Source organism: Phascolarctos cinereus, unplaced genomic scaffold (genome assembly GCF_003287225.1).
Source record: "Phascolarctos cinereus isolate Bilbo 61053 unplaced genomic scaffold, phaCin_HiC Scaffold_2;HRSCAF=192, whole genome shotgun sequence".
Lineage (NCBI taxonomy): Eukaryota > Metazoa > Chordata > Mammalia > Diprotodontia > Phascolarctidae > Phascolarctos > Phascolarctos cinereus.
This window is the reverse complement of record NW_027555625.1, coordinates 323,060,451-323,085,242: the sequence shown is the minus strand read 5'-3', so window position 1 is coordinate 323,085,242 and position 24,792 is coordinate 323,060,451. Positions and strand designations below refer to the sequence as shown.

General features: G+C 40.5%; 1 protein-coding gene across 9 annotated transcripts in view; it reads left to right on the top strand.

Moving 5' to 3' along the window:
• Nucleotides 1-24,792, top strand: part of PTPRT (protein tyrosine phosphatase receptor type T) — a 1,323,147-nt gene that overhangs the window by 1,158,639 nt on the left and 139,716 nt on the right. For all 9 annotated transcript variants that reach the window (XM_020998700.2, XM_020998699.2, XM_020998698.2 and 6 more), the window contains one exon: nucleotides 12,427-12,575. In XM_020998700.2, the coding sequence (XP_020854359.1) occupies nucleotides 12,427-12,575 (149 nt within the window). The remainder of the gene's footprint in view (nucleotides 1-12,426; nucleotides 12,576-24,792) is intronic.

Here is a 24,792-nt window from a genome sequence, read left to right as displayed (position 1 = left end):
TCCGTTTTCATTTCCCGTGGCGTCTGCAGATAGCAGGCATCTTAGATCACCTGCTTTGTGTGGTTTTATTGGGGTTTTAGGCTTAGAAACTTCACATCAATCCTTGTGTATCACAATTATAAATGCTTAAAGTTAATGAACACTGTCATGGCCCAATAAATAGAAATGTATCCAGCTGGAGAACAGTAGGTACGGAGAGATCTGAGGAAGGAGAGCACAATGAAATGGATGTTTTCTTTGTTTTACGTTATTGAATTAGAGAAAAAACACATCACTCATGAATAGCAAGTAGGGCGTATCTGTAAGTCACTGTGGTTCTGTCACTTTAATTAGGAAAAATAAAAATAAATTTGTCCCCTCAGAAGGTGATACATTTTACTTAAATTGTAGAATGATTTTTATGTTTAACTTGTACAAATTTTCCCCACAAAGAGCTAGGGCTGTTTGATTTTCCATGATTTTAAGAAACTTTTTTTTTTGGTAAAGCACGAGAACTTTAAAGAATGCTTCATCTTCCACACAGCTGCCAAATCGATATCTCTGAGAAGCAGATCTGACCAGCTCACACCTGCCCCCCATCACTCAAAAATCTTCGCTAGTTCCTTAAGCCTCTAGAATAAAAACAAAACCCTCAGCCTCCCCCTTGAAGCCCCTCACAACCAGGTTCCCTGTGTCTTTTCAGCCTTGTCTCATATTACTTCCTTTCACACACTCTCCATTCTGTTTGAATTGGCCAGCAAGCCTTTGCCTCTACTGAAGTTCCATCTCTCACCTTTGTGTAAGTACCTGCTATGTCTGGAGTACACACTTCTTCTCACCCCTGTCTCATAGAAGCACTTTGTTGTTGGCTGTTCTGTTGTTTTAGTCACGACTGATCCTTTGGGACCCCATTTGGGGTTTTCTGGGCAAATATTCTGGAATGGCTTGCCATTTCTTTTTCCAGCTCATTTTATAGATGAGGAAACTGAAGCAAACAGAATTAAGTGATTCGCCCAGGGTGGTAAAGCTAATAAGATTTGGATTTGAACTCAGGTCTTCCTGACTCCAGACATCAGGTTCTGTCCGCTGAGCCATTTAACTGCCACCTAGTTTCCTTCAAAGGAGGCTTTCCCCTATCTTCCTCTACCTCTAATTATGAGTGTCATCTCCTCCTTGAAATTACTTTGCATATATCTTATATTTACTTGTGGACATACACTATCCCTCCCTCCCCACCCTGGCAGTAAAGTAGGAGTCCTTTGGAAGCAGGTGCTGTTTTCTTGTTTCGTGTTTGGGTCACCTGGCTCAGCCCAGTGTCTTGCATGTGATAGACAATTTAGTGAGTATTCATGGAATCAGATAATTGTCAGGATGAGCAGACACACAAACCACTTGAGCCTTTCTGCTATAGCAAAGGGTGAGGTTATAGTGAAAAATGACCACAGCAAGAGAAGAGCTGATGAGACAATCTCCCCATTTCCTGTAGCTGCTTTATACCTTAGCCTTTGGAGCCTTTGCACGTGAGGGGCCCCTAAGCAAGGTGTGCCCTTCACACCTGTCAAGTTAGCTGCCCTGCTGTACCCCACCCCCATTCCCCAGGGAGAGGGAGATTAGAGTCAGGCCTTTTTACATGCCAGCCATCTACAGGGGGAGTCTTCCCTTGGCCGATGTCAGAAGTGTCTAGTATCATTGCTCCTGGCAGTAGCTCTAACAGTCAAACCAAACACCGCCTTCCAAGAAAAAGCACAATCTGCCGTCAGCAACCCAAACTGGAACTGGCTATTGTTAGGTATGTTGCAATATATTCTCTTGGGATGGTTAAAAAAAAGTGTGAGGTTTTTTTTTTCTTCCTAAGCATTCCCACTGGCTTTCAATAAGAGGAACAAATTTAGTCAATCTCATTAATGATAATATTGATGCGTTAATGTGTGTATGTAGCATATTTCCCTCTTTTAAACATTTTCACAGTTGAGATTTAGAACTAGAGAGAATCTCAGACATCACATAGCCCTGAATTCTACATAGAAGGAAACCCAAGCCCAAGGGGTGACTGATTTGTCCACATTCTCAGAGAAGAACTAGCAGAAACAGAACTAGCCACTAGTTCTGTTGCAGAGGACAGCACTCTGGGCCTGGAGTTGGGAGCCCTAGGTTCAAATTTGACCTCAAACACTTACTAGCTGTGTGACCCTGGGCAAGTCACTTTACCCTCTTTGACTCAGTTTCCTCATCTGTAAAATGGGGTTAATAATAGCACCTGCTTCACTGGATTGTTGGGAGAATCAAATGACATCATATCTCCAAGTGCTCCATAAGTGCTGCTGCTGCTGCTCAGCTGTGTCTGGCTCTTTGTGACCCCATGGATCATAGCACTCCAATACTGTCCATGGAGTTTTCTTGGCAAACAATCTGGAGTAGTTTGCTATTTCCTTCTTTAGTGTTAAGGTAAACAGAGGTTGAGTGATTTGCCCGGGATCACACAGCTAGTAAGTCTCTGAGGCTGGATTTGAACTCGTGTCTTTTCTTACTCCAGGCCCCATTCTCTATCCACTGTTCCACCTGTCTGCCTCCTTAAGAGCTAGTTATTATCATTAACTCAAGCCCTCTGATTCCATATACAGTGTCCTTTCTATAATATCATTTTTATTAAGCTTTCAAAATGAGCTTAGATAGCAAGGTAATATATTTTCAGAGTAATATCACCCACTCTCCTTTATTCATTCCCAAGCAGATTCTCCGCAGTAACCCTGGAGCACCTCCCCCACCATTCTAGTTTCTAGACAGCTCTCAGTGCTCAGCTAGGGAGGAGGCAGTGATAAGAACCAAGTGCAAGGTGTGGGAGTATGTCTAAGTGACCACGTAGAAGTACCTAAGTAAACAATGGGCTGAATCTAATAAGATAAAATTTAATAAGTGTAAATTTCTGTGTTTGCTCTCAAAGTATCAGACCTCTAAGTACAGAATGGGGAAAGCTTGGGTATGCAATTCATATGAAAAAGGGCTGGTGGCAAGGGCATATGAGGAAAAAACACTGGATTTCTAGTCAAAGGATCTGGGTTCAAATCCCTACTCTGCCACTTCCTATGTATGTGACCTTAAGCAAGTCATTTAACATCTCTAAGGCATCAGTTTCCTCATCTTTAAAATGAGGTTGAGCTAAATAGCTTTTAAGTTTCATCTAGTCTAAGCCTACAGTTCTGTGACCTAAGGCTTTCAGTGGACATGAGTTGGTAGTAAAAGTGGCCACACACAGGGTTCCCAGGATGCCTTGGAGAGGCATAGAATACAGGAGGAGATCTGGTTCATTCTGCTGGCCTCTGCCCTGCTCACGCCACCTCTGGAGCGCATCATTCATTTTCAGAAGTTGACTTTTATCCTGTGACCAGCAAAGTGAGAGGCCAGGATAACATGGCACAAGAGGATCAGAAAGAGGAAGTGAGGCTGTTTAACTTGGAAAGAGAATCCTTAAGAGGAACTCTAAGTACTTGAAAGACTAATGTGAAAGGGGGATCTAAAAAGGAAACAAATAAATTTACTTCTCTCCCTTCATCAGGTGGGGAACTATGGACATGGGACATTGCATATACAGTCAGATTTAGTAATGGCGTTGGTTGGTTTAAGGGAAGTACTTTTTTTTCTTTTTTTCTCTCTCTCTTTTTCTAGCTTTGTTATCAGAGATGGCTCTTTGGGTAGGGAAAAAAGGAGAGATATATTTTGAAATAAGAGTGATATAAAAATGAAAACAGCAATAAAATATTAATTTTTGAAGTATGTAAGGGCAATTACATGTGTTTTGGTTTATCCAGAAGTAGAAGCAATAATAACTTTGTTGTTGTTCAGTTGTTTCAGTTACGTCTGACTCTTCACGACCCAGTTTGGGGTCATGACAAAGATACTGGAGTGGTTTTGCCATTTCATTCTCCAACTCATTTTACAGATGAGGAAACTGAGGCAAATAGGGGGAAGTGACTTGCCCAGGATCATACAGCTAGTAAGTTTCTGAGGCTGGATTTGAATTCATGTCTTCCAGACTCCAGGCCTAGCATTCTATCCACTGCACCATCCAGCTGCTCACAGCAACAACTAGCTAGCATTTATATAGCACTTCTTTTAAGGTTTTCAAAGTGCTTTACAGACGTTATCTCATTTGAGCTTTACAACAACCCTATGAAGTTGGTACTATTATATCCACCATTTGACAGATGAGAAAACTGAGGCTGAGAGAGGTGAAATACCTTGCCCAGGACTACATGGCTAGTGTCTGAGGCAGGATTTGAGCACAGGTCTTCCTGACTTCAGGGCCAGTGCTTAGCATCTCTGCCAGCCAGTTGCCATCTATAAAAGAAAAGGTTCAACTAGATGTCCTCTGAAGCTCCTTCCAGTTTTAATCTATTATCCCATGATAAGCCCCACCTTACCAGCCTCATGATTTCACCATCAGCAGCACCTCCTCACGCTGGTTTGTTAAGCGGTTGATTCTTGCCTGACCACTCATTCATTTCTACCAATTTGTATCTTGTTTCTGCTTGAATGTTTGCCATTTGGTTGTCCTGGCATCCCTGCTAACCAACAGATGGTCACTTTGGAAGCTGATTTGGAAGAGATTCTAGTGAACCATACATAGAAGAACAGGCTAGCTGACCTACAAAGGACACTTGAAAGTCAAGTGAGCTCTAAGCTCCACCTCTTGGTTTTACAGTTAAGGAAAGCCAGGCCCAGTGGTAGAAATTCACACCTGAAGTCATCCTAAGAGTTATCCTACAGAGGCAGGATGAAAGCACACACATCCTGACTCCCAGGATTTTATCATCCTGAAGTATAACTAAGGAGAAAGTCACAAAAACAACATTGCTTACAGTTTACATGAGTCCACATTAAAATGCACCCCCCACACAAACAAATACATGCAAAATGTCTTAGAACATAGTTATCATGATAGTTGTTTAAATAAGCAAAAGTACTCTAGGGTGCTTCTTTCTTTTCTTTTTTTTTTTTTCCAATGATAATGGAATCTTGTTGGATTCATAAGACTTCTTTTATGCCAGCAAGGAAGTCTGTGAATATCAGGATTGAGGAGCCCTAAATTGGAGGCAAAGCCTAAGAATGCATTAACAGAGCTAGAAGAAACCTTAGAACATAGAATGTCAGAACTTGGAAAGATTGCTCAGTGGCTTACATTTATATAGATAAAGGTATGCAAAGTGCTTTACTTCTATTATATCAGTTTATCCTCTCAACACCCTTATTAGATAAGTGCTATTACTTAGCCCCATTTTTCAAATGGGGAAACTGAGCCTTAGGGAAATTGTGACAATAGTCACCTAATGTCTATATAGCTAGTAAGTATATGAACCCAGATTTTAACCCATTTTTTTTTCCCAACTCCAAGCTCAGTGCTCAATCTCCTGTGTCTCATTGGCCTTCTCAACACGTAGAGGGGTCTTAGAGACCATCAGGTCCAAATTTTATTGTATAGAGGAAGAGAGTGAGGCCAAAAGTAGTGTGGCACTATGGGATGAATGTTGCCCTTCAAACAAAGTACCTAAGAAAGAATTCCAGCTCTACCATTAATTATCTGGGTAACCTTGGTCAAGTCACATATCTGCCATGGGCCTCAAAATGTTGTCCTACATGACCACTAAGGTCCTTTCCAGCACTAACTCCATGACCTGATGATCCCAGGGAGAGGAACAGATATGCCCAATCATGCAGCCAGTTAATAACAGGGCCAGGATTAAAGTCCTGTTCTCCACCTACCCAGGTCATTGCTTTTTCAATTATACCATGCCATCAGACAAGCAAATCTCACTTGATGTCAGGAGAATGGCAGAATCTCGTCCCTCCCACTACCCCAAATATCAGGCAGACTCCCTTATGGAAAAACGTAGGCAAGAGTTGTCACATATTCAAGTGTGAACAGATTCTGAGCTGTATTCATGGAGGAAATACCCACATTAGTAAGATCACAGATACGCTATAGCAGTGGACTATAGTTCTGAACACAGCTTCTTTTAGCATGTGCTAGTTTATGATTGGACATGAAAATACATTCTTTCCTAAATGAGGCCAATGACCCTGCACTGCTGGACTCTATTCATGATCATCTACCCTCTCATTCACAAAGGAAGCAACCAGGTCTAAGGGAATTGTTGCCTTCTCTGCATTCATGCATCACATGTGATCCTTGTTCAAAGCTTAAGCATCAGAACATTTCTGTTTATTCATCTCTGCCCTGGGTACCTCCTTGCAGCCTGGAAACTGTGAGGATCAATTGTAAATGCTTCTGTTTTCAGTCGAAAGAGCAGCCACTGGCTGGCTGTTGTCTTTCTGACATAGCCTCTTACAGCCAAAGTTGCACATCCATTAATTCATCCTTAATGACATTTTGACATTTCAATCAGTTCATCAGATGTTCCTCTTACAAGACTCTTCTGCCAGTACCTGTCCAGTCTTCTGGGTTGTTTGAGATGCATAATGCATGAGACAGACAGCTTTTCCCAGTGTCCTCTGACAGGCATCCCAGTTCATGCAGGTTACACATTCTCAGTAGCCAATGGCTGGCTAGTGGTTGACACCAGTGCTTTCATGGTATTTGCATCTGGATGTTCCAGCTGTCGTATTTATGGGAGACTGGTCAGTGAGGAAAGCAGGAGCCCTGTCACTGATGAGATGTATCTGTGGCTTGGAAACGATTTTTCAAATGTGCAGTTTGAGGCATAGAAAGAAGAATGTTCTCAAACCTCCAAAGACTTTTGGATTCAAAAAAAATGGCTGCCTTACTTTAGGTGGGAATCACAGCTCCACTTGGTGGAGTCTGAGATTGGGCTAATTGAAAGGTAATGTAGTGCCATAGAAGGAGCACTGGATTTCAAATAAATCAACCAGTGTTTGAGATAACAACAATAATAGAATTTATTAATAATAATTAATTATTAACAAATATGGCATTTATCTAATATTCAAATTTGCAAAGCACTTTACATATGTTACTTCATTTGATCCTTACAGCAATCCTGTGAGGTAGGTAACTATTATTATCCCCATTTTACAAAATGTAAAGGCAGCATCTCAACTCTGCCATTTGGCAACTATTTTATAGTAGGCTCCTTGTAGGCCTCAGTTTCCCTATGATTTTACAAGTGCATTTTATAGGGAACAATAATACCAAGCCCACAGGATTGCTGTGGGAGAAGCACTTTTTAAGCATTCAAGTGCAATAGAAATGTCAGTCATGATTATACTTGTTGGTGTGTAGAGGAAAAACCAGCTGTAGAGGTAGAAGAGACGTTAGGAGTCATCTGCTCTAATTTCCTCATTTTAACGATGAGGGGAGAGAGAGAGAGAGAGAGAGAGAGAGAGAGAGAGAGAGAGAGAGAGAGAGAGAGAGAGAGAGAGAGAGAGAGGAAGAAAGAGAGAGAGAGAGAAAGACAGAAAGAAAGAAAGAAAGAAAGAAAGAAAGAAAGAAAGAAAGAAAGAAAGAAAGAAAGAAAGAAAGAAAGAAAGAAAGAAAGAAAGAAAGAAAGAAAGAAAGAAAGAAAGAAAGAAAGAAAGAAAGAAAGAAAGAAAGAAAGAAAGAAAGAAAGAAAGAAAGAAAGAAAGAAAAGAAAAGAAAGAAGGAAAGAAAGAAAGAAGGAAGGAAAGAAAACTGAAACCTAAGTCTTAGGGGATGCCCACAGTTAGGTTTCGAATAATATGGCAGATAAAGAGATGAAAAGCAAAATAAGAAAAACTCTCAATTAAATTTGGGAATAGGATAATGACCAGGGTACTTAGGGAAATTGAGTAACTCTTTTTAACCCGTAAGTGTTTATCTGACCTGTTGAAGTACATCTCATTAAAGTAGGGGGTAAGGTCATCTTCTGAGAGAGAGGAAGGGAAGAGAGAAGAGATCCAGAGCATTTACTATGTGGAGCATGGCAGGGAGACACTCTAAGTGTAAAGAGCCAAGTTGAAATTAGACCGCATGAATTTATAATGGGCCAGGGCTGTGCAGTTCTGCCTCTTCAAACCACAACAGAGAAAAACGGTGGGGTGAAGGATGGGGGAGAGGTGATCCAGGGTCAGAGATTGGTATGGCAGACATGGCAGAAGGCCAAGGAAGCAAAAACATTAAGAGTGGTGGTGAGGCTAGCATTGAATTACCTGATTCTCAAGTCATGGCTAGGTAGGATGTCTGTGGCATCCAGGAGGAAACTAATTGACTGGGGGAAGTGGGGGAAGGTTTGAAGTCCCAGTGAGAGAAGAGAGTAAGTTCACCATGCATGGAAGAGTGGGAAATGGGATGAGGGTGTGGTCTAAGAAGAAGCCTGGTTTCAACAGACCTGGGTTTGAGTCCCAGATGTAGCATTTCCTAGCAATGTAACTTTATATACTTTGCTTAGATTCTCTGAGCCTCAGTTTCATTAATTATAAAATGGGGGCAAAAATATCTATACTTTTCATCCTACACAATCTGGTTCTAACCAGTCCTTTCAGGCTCATTTTACATTACTTTCTCCCTTTCCTGCACCTACATTTGTATCCTTCCTGAGGCTCCGCCAGAACAACATTCTATTCCTACTCTATGGCTTTGCATAGATAGATGTATCTCCCATGCCGTGAACACGCTCTTGTATCCTTCTTCTTGGAATCACTTAATGAAGGGATTCAAGGTTCAGCTGAAATGCAAACTCCTGCAAATAGTTTATTTTTGTAAATTTTCCTGGTTTCCCTAATTGTTAGTCCCCCTAATTAAATTTTGCATTTGTTTTGAATATATTTTGAATGTACAGGTCGACATACGTGTCGCTTCCTCCAGTAGAATGTAAACTCTTCAAAGATTGAGACATTTCATTTTTAAAAGAACAATCTTCATATTCCTAGCAGCTGCCATGGTAGCTGGCATGGTAGGTGGCTCACATTTGTGCTTGTTGAGCTGAATGGGATTGATTTCTCTGAAGGTTCTAGAAGCAATACTCGGGCTCTTGTTGCAAATATTTGCAGGTACAAATATTCCATATTGATTATTATTATTGATTCCATAGTAATAGAATAATCCACAAATTGGTCTCAGGTAGGATTTTAGTGCCCCTGCTTACCATCTTTCTCTTGTTAAAGAAGAGTTTTCATCTTGTATGCATATGTCTTCCACTAGAATTTATAATTGTGAATATATTGTAACAAAGAGACTTGGATATTTTGGTTTTAACAGGATCTGGAAGATGTTTGTGAGTTAAAAGATTTAATGTTTCCATAAATGTCTTTGTTACCACCATATTTTCTATCTCAAGCCAGTACCTATTCTTTTCCAGTTTGGTGATTAACTCTCCTTTTTGTTTTTCATTCCATCCTCTTCTTAGATAGTATGAACAGAGCTGGCTTAATTGAAAATTGGCCACCCTTTCTTTTTCCATTCCTGTCTGTCACCTTATTCCAAACTCAAGTGTGGGGATCCCACAAGGCTTATTCATTGTCTGTGACTGCAGTGATGGGAGTGGTGATGATGCATTCCCCTGTACGGCTGCTAGGATTTTATAAACTTTTGAATATTACGCCCTGTTTGAGCACAGAGAGTCCAGCACTGTCATTTCAAGTTGCCCTTTCTGACTAGCCCCCCTACCCCCTTTGTTTCTTCTTTGGTCACATTTACTTGATACCAGAACATCTAGAGGAAAAGTGAAAAATTCAGCCATGCCACCAGATAGATCTTCAACTACCCACCCACTCATCGTCATCATCACTCATTTATCAAAATGCCTGCTCTGGATTTAGCTTCAGGAACCTAGCATCTTGCACAACACACAGTAGATACTTAATAAATGCTTTTTGAATGAATGGAGTTGGATGACTAAAATACAGATTCTCCCCTCACAGAGCTTACAATCCAGCTATTCTAGCTATACTTCAAGAATTACCAAAATACTTTGAAGCTACTAGGTGATCATTGGTAGAGGTTTTACCTTTTCATTCAGACGTATGCCAAGCATGGCCATTCTATAGTTTTTCCTGGGACTAAGGATGGACTTATTTCTCTAGAAGCCAATTAATTAACTGTGTCCCAGACCAAGTTTGCTATGAAATTCCATAGTCCATGGGATAATTTGGTCAACAGCTTTACCTCTGGGAAATCTTCCCTCTCTGGTTTCTATTCTTTTCCACTTTGGTGGTTAACTCTCTTTTATTGGCTTTCTTTTTATTTCTTGCTGAGATAATAGAGCAGAGCTAAGGCTGAAGCAGTGGCTCCATAATACATCTTTTCAAATTCCTGATTAAGAAGGTCACATATACATTTTTAAACACTTTACTTTCTGACAATAAATGAGGAATGAAAGTTTCAAATGCCACCAACAGCAGAGATAGGCATTATTCTTTCATTCTCCCTCACCCTGCCTTAATGACTCTCTTTGACAGAGAGACCCATTTCTGGACTGATGTGTCATCAATAAATGGTAATCCCCAAAAGCAGGGCCCATCATAGAAGGGGACATCTGTGTGATGTGGGTAATGGGACTGCAATAAAGCAGATGACACTGGACTTAAGATTGCCAAAACACCTGGGTTTGGCCCTTGGCTCCATGGGACTTTAAACTCTAAACTTCAGCCTACTCGTCTGTAAAATGAGGAGAATGATACCTACACTGCGTATCTTACAGGACTGGAAGAACAAAATGGAAGGATGTACATGAAAATGTGTTGTAACTCAAGAGCTTTTATTTTTAAAAAATTGTTTTATTTTATTTTATTTAACATGAGTTTTTATTATTCATTCATTTCAATTCAGCAAACATTTATTAAATGTCTGCTGTGTGTAAGACTGGGCTCTAGGGATATGGAAAACAAACGAAACAACCCCTCACCTCAAATTGCTTACAGTCTCCTGAGGGAATATTGCAAGTACATGAGTAAGTACACTGTGGGGAGTGGAAGAGGGAAAGGAGAGATTAGACAAAGTGTTCCAGGAATATTTAAGGAGGGAGGATAAATTAAGTGCTGGGGGGATCAGGAAAGACTCCCTGAAGGTGGTGGTACCTAGCCTGAAATGGAAAGATTACAGGGAATCTGAAAAATGGAGATGAAAAGGCAATAGAGAAGGTGGTCTGTGAGAATGTACAAGTGTAGGAGATGACGTATGGGCTTTGGTGATCAGCTAGCAATATGGTTGGAGTGAAAAGTAAATGGGGTGGAGAAGCAGAGTATAAAAACAACTGGAAAGGAAAGCTGGAGTCAGATTATGAAAGACCTTAAATGACAGGCTGAAGAATGTGTATTTTAACCCAGAGGCAGGTGGGAGCCATGGAAGGATGTTGAGTATTCATTAACAAGTGTTTATTAGGTACCTACAGTGTGCAGGGGTCTCTGCTACATGTTGGAAAAATGACAAAATTTAGTGAAGACCCCCTCCTTGTCTGCATGGAACATACAATCTCATGGGACACAAACACAGATAGCTATAATGTATAATATTACAGGAAAGTGCAATAAAGGGGTACAAAGCAAAAGCTTGTGAGCATCAAGTCAGGCAAACCCACCCAACATTCTGTTCCCCAGTGCCCTCCTTGCCAAAGCACTTTACTTTGTGGCTATAGAGAAATCTTTGTCCTATATAGGCAGGAATCAAAGCCAGGTTTTGCTCTTCTCTGATCCAAGCTAATAAAAAATTCTTCTCAAACTAAGATTTACTTAGCAAGTTTCATTCATGAGAATAGACTATAGGCATATATGCCAGATTAAATAATAATGATAACCCACATTTCTATAATACTTCAAGATTTACAAAATCCCTGCCTCACAAGGAGTCAGTGGAGTAAAAAAATATTATTCACCCCATTTTGCAGATGAAAAACTGAGGCTCAGAATGGGAAGTGGCCACAGCCAGAGTTATAGTTAGTGAGACTGACCAACATTATAGAATGTGGAACTATAAAGGATCTCAGAGACTGATCAGTCCAGTTTTCTTATTATAATGATGAGGAAATCGAGGCACAAAATGATCAAATGACCATTTGATCACACAAACAGTAAAAAGCAAGGCCAGGAATCAAACGTACATCTTCTTCCTCTCAATTTGGTGCCCTTGCCATTAGACAACACCACTAAATTCAGCCTTCTTTCCCTTCTAATCTCACTCAGAAAAGCCATTAGCCCTCAATACCAAAAAGTCCCCATTCTTTTTGAGAGTGCATATGACAATGTGAAATGGTCAAATGATACCTTGTTTGGTCCTCGAGTACACATTCCACCTATTATTATTGACATCACAAGATTCTGCAGCCCCCAGAGCTTCTCCCCTGCCTACCCTGTCCCCAAATGTTCCCAAGAAAAGTAGCCATTTTTATTTTTTGCATGAACCCTAAATGTGAACCTCAGCTCAGATACCCAAAGAGTTGAACCATGGCTGCTTTTCTTTTGGCCTTGATCTAGTTGAACCAAGTTGACCATGATTTCCCCTCTCTTAAAATTACCTTGCAGGAAACTAGCCAAGAAACAGAAAGAGACTCAGAGCAGCACCCAGAGGGAGATGGGGCCTGTGGCAACAACGGACAAGACCACCACCAAGCTGAGCACTGCTCGGAATGAAGAAGGCTTTTCCTCCAGCACTCAGGATGTGAATGGATTCAGTAAGTAGAACCCTCCTATTACCAACAGCCCGGGGTCTCCTTCCCATGGGCAGCATTATGTTACACCTACTGAAGGACATTCTCAAAAAGACCCAGTGTTCTTCTGGTGGTGGCGGTGAGACTGAGATTTAAAACCTTCCCATCTGAGGAATATTATGAGGAAACTAGCGTGAGAAATCGTACCCTTAGGTCTTCTCATTCCTGTGAAAGTAAGTGTTAAATACCTGTCAATTAATGTTTTTCACCAGGCTTTGACCTGAATGAAACAATTATAATAATTACAGCATGATAATTATTAGCTTTAGTTAATACATAATAGTTAGCTAAGTGGCACAGTGGACAGAGTGCTGGACCTGGAGTCAAGAAGACTCATCTCTGTGAGTTCAAATCCAGCCTCAGAGGGTGACCCTGGGAAAATCAGTGCACCCCTGTTTGCCTCAGTTTCTTCATCCAGAGAATGAGCTAGAGAAGGAAATGGCAAACCACTCCAGTGTCTTTGCCAAGAAAACCTCAAATGGGATCACAAAGAGTCAGACATAACTAAAATGATATAACAACAAAAATAATCATAATAACTCCCCTTTCTATATCACTTTATCACTTACAAAGCACTTTCCTCTCAACCATCCTGTGAGTTAGGTAATGCAGGTATCATGATCCATTTCACAGGGGAGAAAACTAAGGTGCCCATTGATTAAGTGACTGATCATGAGCCCATGTTGAAAAGGAGTCTATTGAGTAATAGGTCCACCTAGGTTGGTGTTAATAGATGGAACAAAGATGTGAGATATCTTAGGAATCTATTTGTGTGATGACACATTTTCCCAAGCTTCCTAGAAAGGGAAATCTCTTTCCTTCAATTGTTTCCAATTCAACAAACATTTGGAGGACAGGTTGGCATGTGATGGCATAGTAGGTGATATAGTGAATAGAGCCTTGGACTTGGAGTCAGAGTTGCCTCAGATATTTATTAACTGTGTGACCCTGTGCGAGTCATTTGACCTCTCCTGATCTTAGTTTTCCCATCTACAAAATAGAGGTGATAATAATAACCCCTATTTCATTGGGTTGTTGATGAGATGATATATGTAAAGTGCTTCGTAAACCTTAAAAGCTATATAAATGCCAGTTATTATTTCTTCAAGATCTTCTTTGCCAGGCATTGTGCTGGGTGCTATGCATACAAAATAAAAAGCAAATAGTCCCTGTCCTCAGTGGGAGTGACATGTACAGAGATAAGTACATTAAACATATTTACATAATAAATACAAAGTCATCTTTGGGGAGAGAGTAATAACTATTAAGAGCATCAGGAAAGACTTCTTGGAGGAGGTGCCACTTGAGTGGAACTTTGAGCCTGAGGTTTCAGAGTCTTGGGGGGGGGGGAAGCCCCACTTAGGCAAAGCTATGGAGTTTGGAAGTAGAATGTTGCATTCTGGGCTACAGTGAATTTAGTATGTGTAAGAGGGAGTGATGTGTAATCAGCTTAGAAAGATAGATGGGAGCCAGATTGTGAAGGGCTTTTAATGTCAATCAGAGGAGTTTGTATTATGTATTCGTTTTATATATAAACAAAAACTCCTTTTCCTGTCCCACTCCCACCCCTTCTGGCTTCTCATTTGTCCTGGTGTCCACCGGATGTCCAGTCCCTAGCTGTCCTTGGGCTGCCCTCTGGAGCCAGTCTGTGCTGGCCTGAGCTAGTCCTTCCTGAGGGCCTCTGTCCTCAGAGTAGCAGTGAACAGAGGGAATAGGAGAGCAAGCACCCCGACGGGACCTTTTAATATTTGGCTCAGTATATCCAACTTAATTCCTTGTTGGCTGGAGTTTTGACCTACTCTTAGTTCCCATTGGATGGCCTGAGGTTAGCTGGACTTAGGCCTAATTATTCTGCTTGTTTGGCCAGAATAATGATAATAACGTCAGTGTGCATAACACTATCACGTTTTCAAATTCCAAAAAATTATAAGGAGCTTATTTTTACTCAACTTGTGTGTCATCTGTGTGGTGCCATGGAAAGAACCCTAAATTCAAGTCTCAAGGCCTCAGTTTGAATACTTACTTCGTACCTTACTATCATGTGTGCCCCAAAGCAAGTCATATAGCCTCTTTGAACTTCCATTTTCACATCTCGGGGGACTGGTAAGGTCCCTTCCAATCTCTTATGCCATGATTCTCTTATGTCCTCCAGAAAGCCTTTCCAGATGTTAGGGCTCTCTCCCTTATCTTCAGATGCCTTATACAGATGCTTATGATTTCTGTCTACCCACCTGCTAGAGTGTAAACTCCTTGAGGGCAGGGACTGTGTTCATTTTGTCTTTGATCTCCAATCCCTAGCACAGTGCTTGACATATAGTAGGTACATGAATAAATGGCGTTTATTAAGCATTTGCCATGTACTAGTCACTGTGCCAAGTGCTTAGACTAGACAGACCATAGCAAAGCGGTGCCTGTACTCAAGGAGCTTACAGTCAAATGAAAAGACAACAACTGTGAGAGAGCAGTGGCCGCAGAAAAGAGTTATGCTCTGGCTAGTAAATGGAATAACAGTGTAATCCACTAATGGACCTTTTCTATTGGCAATAGAGGTATTGATTTGATTGTAGTTTTCAGATCAAGAGACAGAAAGGTGGAGAGGGGGTATGTTCACAGAAGCAGAGTGGAAAATGACTGGGTAAAGAGGAGTCTGTATGGTCTCAGGAGTGCCAAGCCAAGTGACTTAGTAAGTGCTTGTTAGCTTGAATTTCAGAGAATGAAATTAAGTGGCAGGAGAGTATGTGGGTAGACTTAGAGGCACATAGATCTGGAGTTGGAAGGGACTTTAGAGGCCATCTAATTGGCAGATGAAGAACTAAGTTCAGTGACTTGGTCAAGGTCATACAGGCACTTTCAGCAGCTGGGTAGGAGGGGATTGAGAAGAATGTAGAGAAGACAAAAAATAAAGGAGCTATGTGAAGGGAAAAGAAAGAAGGGTTGGATTAGCCATGATTTTCATGACCCAGACAATCTGTATGAGATGTTTGTTTGCTTTGGTTATTTATTTGGACAAGTCATTAAATCACTCTGAACTTCAGTTGTCTCATATGTGAAATACTCCCTGCTTTGTCAGTCAAAAGGTTTGTGGAAGGTGGAGGAAGGGATATCACATGAGGACAAGGGTATATAAGCCCCTTAGTTAGCTGACATCCCTTGCTCCAAGAACTGCATAGCCAAGGACTAAACTCCAGACCCAGGGGGCATTTGTGAATGGATTTGGGGAAATTTCCAGGGAGGACTTGGGCTGCAAAGAATCCCTGGCTATTTTTTTATAGCCATAAAGTGTGATCCTGGAATTTCAAGTGGCTTTTCCCCAATTAAGCAGCCAGGCACTGAGCACAAAAGGGGGGAAAGAAGAGATTAAGCCCCCCTTCCCACAGCATCTTTAAGTATATGACTTCAAAATTTCTTGCTCTGAAGAGACTCTTCAAAGTCTAGGATCTCAGAGTAAAAAATCAACATTGCACTAGAGCACAAAATGTACTTATTAAGCATTTATTAAACACCTGCTATGCACAAGGCACTGTCCTGAGTCCTGAGGTTGCACAGACAAAGAAAAAAAACCATCCCTGCTCCCCAACCCTCCACTCCAAGACCAGGATCAGCTTGAGTACAACACCAAAAAAGCAGTGTGGGAGAAGAAGATGAAAGAAAATTCTGTCCAATTGAATTAGGTGTCTGAAGGAACCAGAGTCAGCCTACCCAAGTGAAAAATTGTCTTGATTCAATTTACTGGCGATGGTTGGGAAAAAGTTTTAAATCCAATGGCTGATTTGGTGTGATCATTAAGACACTCTACAAGCATTTGAATCAAGTGAAGTTTCTAGATTCTGTCAGAATATTTGGTGCTGCCTCATCAGATATACCACAGAAAAGATACAGAATTTTTTTTTTCTGCTAACCCTGGAATGCATCAGATACCTCTTAGCACGCCCTGTGAAATCATTTTGATGAATGTTTATAAAAACTTAAGCAATGCTTGCTCTTGAAATGTAGAAATTGCTTCTGAAATTACCTTGATGTATATCAAATTGAATCTATTTTTATGGTATTAGGGAAGAGTGTCTGATTTCAGTATTGACAGCTTTTGGAGGCACGGAGATCTTGTGTAATGGTGAGAAAAGCCAGATTATGCTACAAACTGAATAATTGTCACTCCAGAAAAGATTAGGGGAGAACATGCCCTGAGAACTTATTTCATTATTTCCTATGCTGTCCTTGGCCTAATTGAAATTCTGCTTATTACTGTGGGGTTCTTACTTTTGGTGTTATTTTTGCTAAGAAAATCCTAAGAATTCCAATGACCTCAATGCCATTGCAGCACTGGAAAGCCCAGAAGCCATCACAAGGGTCCCCAGTGGCCCCATTGCTTATTGCTGCTGGTCATGATGGTGTCCGGCACCAGGCCACAATTTTGGAATTTTTCATATGCTTGAAGTCAAACATTTATTTTTTTTTTCAAGGACAAGCAATTGGTCAGTGGCTTTTATTGAACAGAATAATTGTTTTTAATTATCATCTACATTTGCTTTTATTACTCCGCTGTAATTTCATCATAAAATCATGTTAGTAGAGCTGGAGGGGACCTCAACTCCATCATTTTGTAGAGGAGGAAACTGGAGGATCACACAAGAAATAAATAGTAGAACCATGTCCTGAACATCCCCAATACAGTGCTCTTTTCCAGTGTTCCATGAGGTCCAGAGATGGAGCATTTTGTGTGAGGGACAGCAAGGAGGCTGGTATTGCTGGATCTTCTGTGTGTGTGTGTGTGTGTGTGTGTGCACGTGTGTATGTGCGTACACACATATACATGCATGTACACACACATGTATGAGAGAGAGATGCCTGCATTGGTGGAAGGAGTTTCTAGTCCATGTGAATCATAGATCATTCAAGCCTATGGAAAGGAAACATCTCTATGTCATGCATACCGAGTATCATCTCCTCCTTGTTCATTTTCTTTCCAAAGAAAAATACTTTAAAGTAAATCTTGGTTGAATCCCAGTTAGTTGGGTACTGATGCTGGGTTTAGGGATATTTGTTTAACATCCTCTCTGGTGTCATATTTGGCTGATTCCCCTGAGGTTTCCAGTGGAATCATAAGACCATATATTTAAAGCTCGAAGGGGTCTTAGAGGCCAAGTCCAACCCCCTCATTTTACAAATGAGGAAGCTGAGATGTAGAGAGAAGGTAGGGGACTTGCTTAAAGTCACGTAGGTAGTAGGACACAGAGCTGGTATCCAAACCTGCTCTTCTGGCTATCTATTCACTTCGCTTTCTGATATGTTTCTAATTACTCCACCTCAGGCAGAGAGGAGGATGGGCAGGGGAGCAGACCACTCCACGGCATGAAGAACGACACAGGCAAATAGAAAAATATACAGCAAGATACTAAGAATGACAAACAGTTTGGTTGGGCTGGATTGGAGTGTGTACATGAATTATTCTAGCACACAGCTATCTAGTGGGTCAGAGAGGTAATACGTGATAGCAGAAATAGCACGAGATTGGGAATCAATCAGATTCACATTCTATTTCTGCCACTTAGCTAGCTAAATTAAGAGGCTTTAACCTTTTTTTTTTTGTATCATGCACCCCTTTAATCTGGTGAAGCTTCTGAATCTGTTCTTCAAATGATGTTTTTAAATATGAAAGTTAAATGTGTCAGATTACAAAGAAAGCCAATAATATAGAAATGTAGTTATCAATTTTTTTAAGTTCATAGACATCAAGTTAAGAACCCTGCACTATATGGTCCATTGGTATGTTTTGACCTTCTCTGAGCCTCAATTTCTTATCTGTAAAATGAGACCAGTTAAGACTTGCATTGTTTATTTCACAGGATAAGTAAGAGAAAAATATATGTGTGTTATTGCCAGACTCATACATAAAGCCTTTTTCAAATGGATAGGACCTGAAAGAGCTTGGGCTCTGCTAAGGGAGCCTTCAAGAACTCAGGGCCATCTTTACTCTGTGAGGAGGCATTTGGATAGGCTTTTTGTAGAGGATAAATGTCAATGCACTCTCCCAGTAGAAGCCATCATTATTAGAAAAGGGCACTTTTTTAGGAATCTTAGGGAGCAGGAGAAATCCTCATCAGACAGGAGAATTTCACAAAGAAGTATGTGGTGTGAATCAGCACGCAGAATTTTATCCCTGATTATTTTGGGGGTGGGGTTGGGGGAGATGTTATATAATTGAAGAAGTCAAACCATGAGAAAAATAGACTGAGACATTTCCTTAGCAGTAGACAGATATGATTTTTAAAAAATAATGAACCCAATTCAGCCAGAACATAAAGCTATTCCATGGGAATACATAAGGCTTTCGAAAGAACTTCCTTAACTCTTTTAGGCCTTTAAAGTTCATACATTCTAACATAATAATGGATGGGCTTGTGGGTCGTTAACATGGGGATCTCCCTGAGGAGGAAAGCCCCTGTACCTTCAAAATCCAGCACCTTCTCTAAGCCAATTTGTCTTATATGATTGCCTAGAGTGCTGAAAAGTTATATGATTTGCCCAGGGCCACATAGAGCATGTGAAAGTGGGACATGATCCCAGGTTATCGTGGCTTTAAGACCAGCTCCCTCTCCACTGTGCTATGTGACCCACTGAAGTGATCATAAAAACACATTCCTGGGAAATCCATTCTGGGGCCCAGAAGTAGGTATGCAGGACAAAGAATACATGATGTTGATGTAACTTGAGAAAGACTCCAAGAATATCCCAAGAGATTGGGGATAATAATGACTTAACAAGATGAGAGGTCCCTAGACAAACCATTTTTCCCCAAAGGATTTTCCATGTGTAGACCTTTTTTTTTTTTTTTTGGCTAGGCAATGGGGTTAAGTGACTTGCCTAGGGTCACACAGCTAGTAAGTGTCAAGTGTCTGAGACAGAATTTGAACTCAGGTCCTCCTGAATCCAGGGCCAGTGCTCTATCCACTGTGCCACCTACCTGCCCCACTCCATGTGTGACTTTTAAGGGAAAAAAAAAAAGAAAATACAAAGTCAAGACTACTGCTGTGAATCAAAAAGTCATGTATAAATGTAAATAAAATATATCAATATAGCATGTGCCAGGTTGCCATTAGGATCATAGACTCAGAGCTAGAAGGAACTTCGGAGCCAGTCTGGTCCAACCCTCTCTTTCTTTTACAGAAAAAAATAAGTTGAGGCCTAGAGGTCCTATGTGACAGACTCAGAGGCAGGATCTGAACCAGGTTCCTCTGTACATCTCTGTCAAGTCAAGAAGCATTTATTATTTATTGAGTGCCATGCACTATGCTAAACACTAGGGATACAAAGAAAGACAAAAACGGGGTCCCTCCTCTCAAGGAGCTCACATCCTAAGGAGGAAGACAACATGTAAGCTACTATGTACACACAAGCTATATATACAGTCTAAGTGGGAGATAATCTCGGGAGGAAGGCATTAGAAGGAGACTGCCCAGGGCAGGCTCCTCGCAGAAGTTGGGATTTTAGCTGATATTTGAAAGAAGCCAAGGGTCCAGGAGGTGGAGATAAGGAAGGAGAGCATTCCAGACACAAGTGGCAGCCAGTGAAAAAGCATGGAGTCCAGTGATGGAGCATTCTGTGCAAGGAGGCTAGTCCTGCTGGATCGTAGAGTACATGGAGAGGGATAAAGTGTCAGACGATTGGCAAGGCAAGAAAGGGACATGCTGTGATGGGTTTTAAAACTGAAAAGAATTTTATATTTGATCCTGGGGGTAGTAGAGAATCACTGGAGTTTTTGAGTAGGGGAGTGATATAGTCAGACCTGTACTTTAGGAAGATCACCATGGCAGCTAGGTGGAAGATGGATTGGAGTGGTGAAAAACCTGAATCAGGGAGACCAAAAAGAAGGCTATTAACCTTTGAAAAACATGTTTCAGTGGCTCTCAACATTCTTCTTTCCCTTTTGACATCATTACCAATCCCCCCACCCTTGAGTTCTAATATCTCTCAATGTCCCATGGATTCGCTTGATTTCTGTTTGATCTATTCTAATTTTAAAGGAACCTGTTACTTGGATAAGGTTTGCCACCTTCTGTTCTAAGCTATTTATTCTCCCTCCAAGTTTTTCCTACAAAGCTTTTATTTCATTGTTTATGTCTTGCTTCATTTCTCTTCAATATCCCTGTCCTTGTGGAAAATTTATTTTTTCCTTTGAGTCTTCTTAAAGTTGCTATGGAGTTATTCTCTCCTTTTAGGTTGGCTTTTGAGTTATGTCTCAATCTCTTATAAATCTTTATTGTAGTCTAGTTTTCTTGTGCTCACTCATCTCTCTAGCCTTACTTCCTCAAGTGCAGCTTTGTGCTAAGGCAAGTGGCCACCCATTGCTTCCATTTTAGGTGGGCTGATAGCCCTGTTTGATTTAGGGGTGGGGAACCTGCAGCCTCCAGGCCACATGTGGCCCTCTAGGTCCTCAAGTGTGGCCCTTTGACTGAATTCAAACTTTACCTAACAAATCCCCTTGATAAAAGGATTTTGTCCTATTTGGAGGTTCAGAGTGCTAAATTTTCAGAGACTTCTATATGGTATCTTAGAGTGCTAGGGAGCTTGGAGGCCTTGGACCTGAGTATCCCAGTCTGAGTGCTGCCATGCCTGAACTGGTGAGTGCCTTTCTAGTTGTTCCTAAGGTCCCTGCTATAGGTTACCAACCACTCTAGGACTTTGTCATGGAAGCCTTCCATTCTTACTTCATCCATAGATAGAGCTTTTCAAGCCACTGATGTCTCCAGTCTCAGTGGAAAGCTATCATTTTGTTTTCAATAACTGGTGCTGGCTTTTGTGACATCTTTCTTTCCTATTGGCTGTGGGCTTCTGTCTGCCTTTTTATGCAATTCTAGTGTGGAAGAATGAACTATAGTTTTGGGTTTTTTTTACTGAACTTCTTGATTGTTACTCTATCTGGAATGATTTTTAGGTTTTTGCTGAGTGGGTGTTTCAGAATTGGGTTCCCTGCCTCTATTCAAGCAGCCATTCTGGCTACACATCCTTCTTCTGAATTCGTTATATTCATCATTTCTTACAGCATTGTAATATTCTATTATATTCATGTACTAGAACTTTTTTGGCCATTCCCCAGTTAATGGGAATTCATTTTGCTTCTGGTTCTTTGCCACCATTAAAAAAAAGTGATGCTAAGAATATGTTGGTATTTATGGGACTTTATTTCTGTATTTGGTCTTCTTTTAGTACATGTTTAGCAGTGGAATCTCTGGATCAAAGGGTATGCACATTTTAGTGACTTTTTAAGCATAATTCTAAATTGCTTTCCAGAATGATCAGACCAATTCACAACTCTGCCAACAGTCAAAGTTAGTGTACCTTCTTTCCACAGTTGCTCTAGTGTTGACTATTCCCATCTTTTGCCACTTTTGTCAACTTTCTAAGTGTAGGGTGAATCCTTAGAATTGCTTTGATTTGTATTTCTTTTATCATTGGTGATTTAAATAAGTCTTTCATATAATTAAGATTCTTTCTTGAGAACCATTTGTTAATATCCTATTGCCATTTATTCTTTGGGGATAGTTATTGACCATATACATTTGTGTTAGTTCTGGTATGTCTTGGATATCAGAACCTTGTTAGTTGTATTTGATACAAAGATCCTCCCCCCACAATGGATAATTTCTCTTCCAATCCTAGTGGCATTCACTTTATAAAAGCAAAATCTTTTTAATTCCTTAAAATGATCTATTTTATCATTTTGTGATTGCTTCTATAACTTTTTTGGTTAAGAATATTCCTCCTATTCATAAATGTGAAAGTACCTGATCTGGTTCTTTTCTATTTGTTTTTATGTTGTGACCTGTAAGTTGAAGTTGTGTATACATTTTTAGTTTACTGTGGTATTTGTTATAAGATGTTCATCTAGACCTGATTTTTGCCAACCTGCTTTCCAGTTTTCCAAGCAAATGTAAAATAAGGAGCTCTTCCCCATGTAATTTATATCTGTAGATTTATTGAACACTGGGTTATTGAGTTAAATTGTTTTTGATTCTTCCACGTCGTTTGTTCCACTTATCTACTTTTCTATTTTACTCAATAGTTTTGATGATTACTATTTCGCAGAATAATTTGAAGTCCATAATTGCTATTCCTCTGTTTCTACTTTTTTCAATATTTCCTCTGACAGCCTAGATTTTTTTTGTTCTGAATGTTATTGTTGTGTCTAATTCTATTAAATATCTATCTGATAGTTTTATTGATATAGCATTAAATCTGTAATTTTTGTTAAATTTCTGTTGTCCAAAGAGCCCTGAGAAGTACCCATAGAAAACTGTAAGAACTGAAACCTCCCAGGTTTTATTGGAGAAAGAAGCATTCTGGTTAAGATATGCCAGGTAACTAAGAACAAAATAGTCAATCAACATTTGTTAAGCACTTGCTATACATAAAATAGGAATAATAGTAGCACCAACTCTCAGGATTCTTATGAAGGTCATGTGAGATCATGTTTGTAAAGCACTTTGCAAACCTTCTAGCCCTACATGAATGTGAGCTATTGCTATTATTAGCTTCTCTAGGCTGTGTATATTCTTTAAGAGAAACCGCACTTTCCAATCACAGATCTTTCAGATGAAATTAGCATTGTCTCAGATGACTGTAGCATAGTCATCCTAAAGGGTAAAATGTTTTAACATTTCCCAAAACTTCATATAGTTAACAAAAACATAAAACTACTTTTGTCCCAAGAGGAATGATGGGTCCCCAGATAGGACCCTAGCATTTGAAAAGTGCTTGCTAAAGGAATCAAGTATAAAGAGGTAGTGGGGAAAGATGGATATCAACTTGCCTGTGGCCCTTTTAACTAGCAGAAGAAATGCTCAGATAAAAAATTGTAGTTTCAGTAGTTTGAAAGTATAAAGATAGATAGCAGAAAGTTTCAGAATTCTTGGGAACTGAGAGGTATGTACACTAAGCATAGTTTTTATTCCATTTGATTTCACCCACCACCAAATAATAAAGAATTGTTTGTATTTATTGAGGGCAAGACTGGCTTGCAGAGCATAGGTCTCTCCAACTCTGTTTATGTGTCTCAGTGGCTATCATTAAGCTATGTTCAATCTTCCAAAGAGACTTCTGAAGCTATGCTTATGTGTGAAATCTTCATACAAGCAATTTTCTCATGCAAGTCTAGGCAATGGCATCTTTGTTTGGCCTTCCTAAAATCTTGGGGGCTTAGACCACAAGTCGCTTAAAGTATTGGGATATCATATGAGCACAAATTTAGAACTGGAAGGACATCAGAGGTTATCTAATCAAAGCCCCTCGTTTTCAACATGAGGAAACTGAATCCTAAGAACTACCAAGTAGGAGGTTACATTCGACTGGGGGCGGGGGCATGGTTAGGGAAAAACATGTTCACAGATAAGTAAATACAGGGCAAAACATAATAAGTCCTATTGAAGCACTAACAATTGGGGCAATCTGGACATGTTCTTTTAGGAGATAGACTTGAATTGAGTGAAGTTTGTATTTTACCTTAAAGGAAGTGGGAAATCCCCTAAGACTTCTTGAGCAGGAAAGCAGTGTGTTCAGGTCTTCCCTCTAAAAGTATCTGCTGGCTGAGGCAGAGCCATGCTGGTAGAGTAAAGGCAGAAATTTGCCTGAGCTCTCCCCTAAACCCCTCCAAGTACCTTTAAAAATGACTCTAAACAAATTTTAGAGCAGCAGAACCCCCCAGAAGATGGAGTGAAACAAATTTCCAGCCAAAGACAACCTGGAAGGTAGACAGGAAAGGTCTGTTGCACTAGGGGAAGAGAGGAGCACAGCCTAGGCCACAGAAAACCAGGAGAAGGGTTTGGGACTGAGTGAATCAGCAGCAGCAGGAACAGTGACTGCTTTCAGAGCTCTCAGACCACAGATGGAAAGTAGGTTGAACAACTGGTCAGAAGGAGATTACAGGAGTCTTTTTGCTAACATTAACATCTGTTACTTTGCCCATACTCAAATGTGTGTCCCCAGTCCTGCATGGCAGTCCCAAGGTGAGAAAGCACAAGCACACCAGAGCTTGTAGCCACAGTGGAGGGGGGACCCTCCTCACAGTTCCAGGGCACAAAAGAGTGCTTGTGGTTGCTCACAGACCCAAGTACAGGCCAGGAGAGTAGTAAACACTTGTCCTTAGATCATACCACCTTAGGAGAACCAAAAATTTACAGGTCCCTAG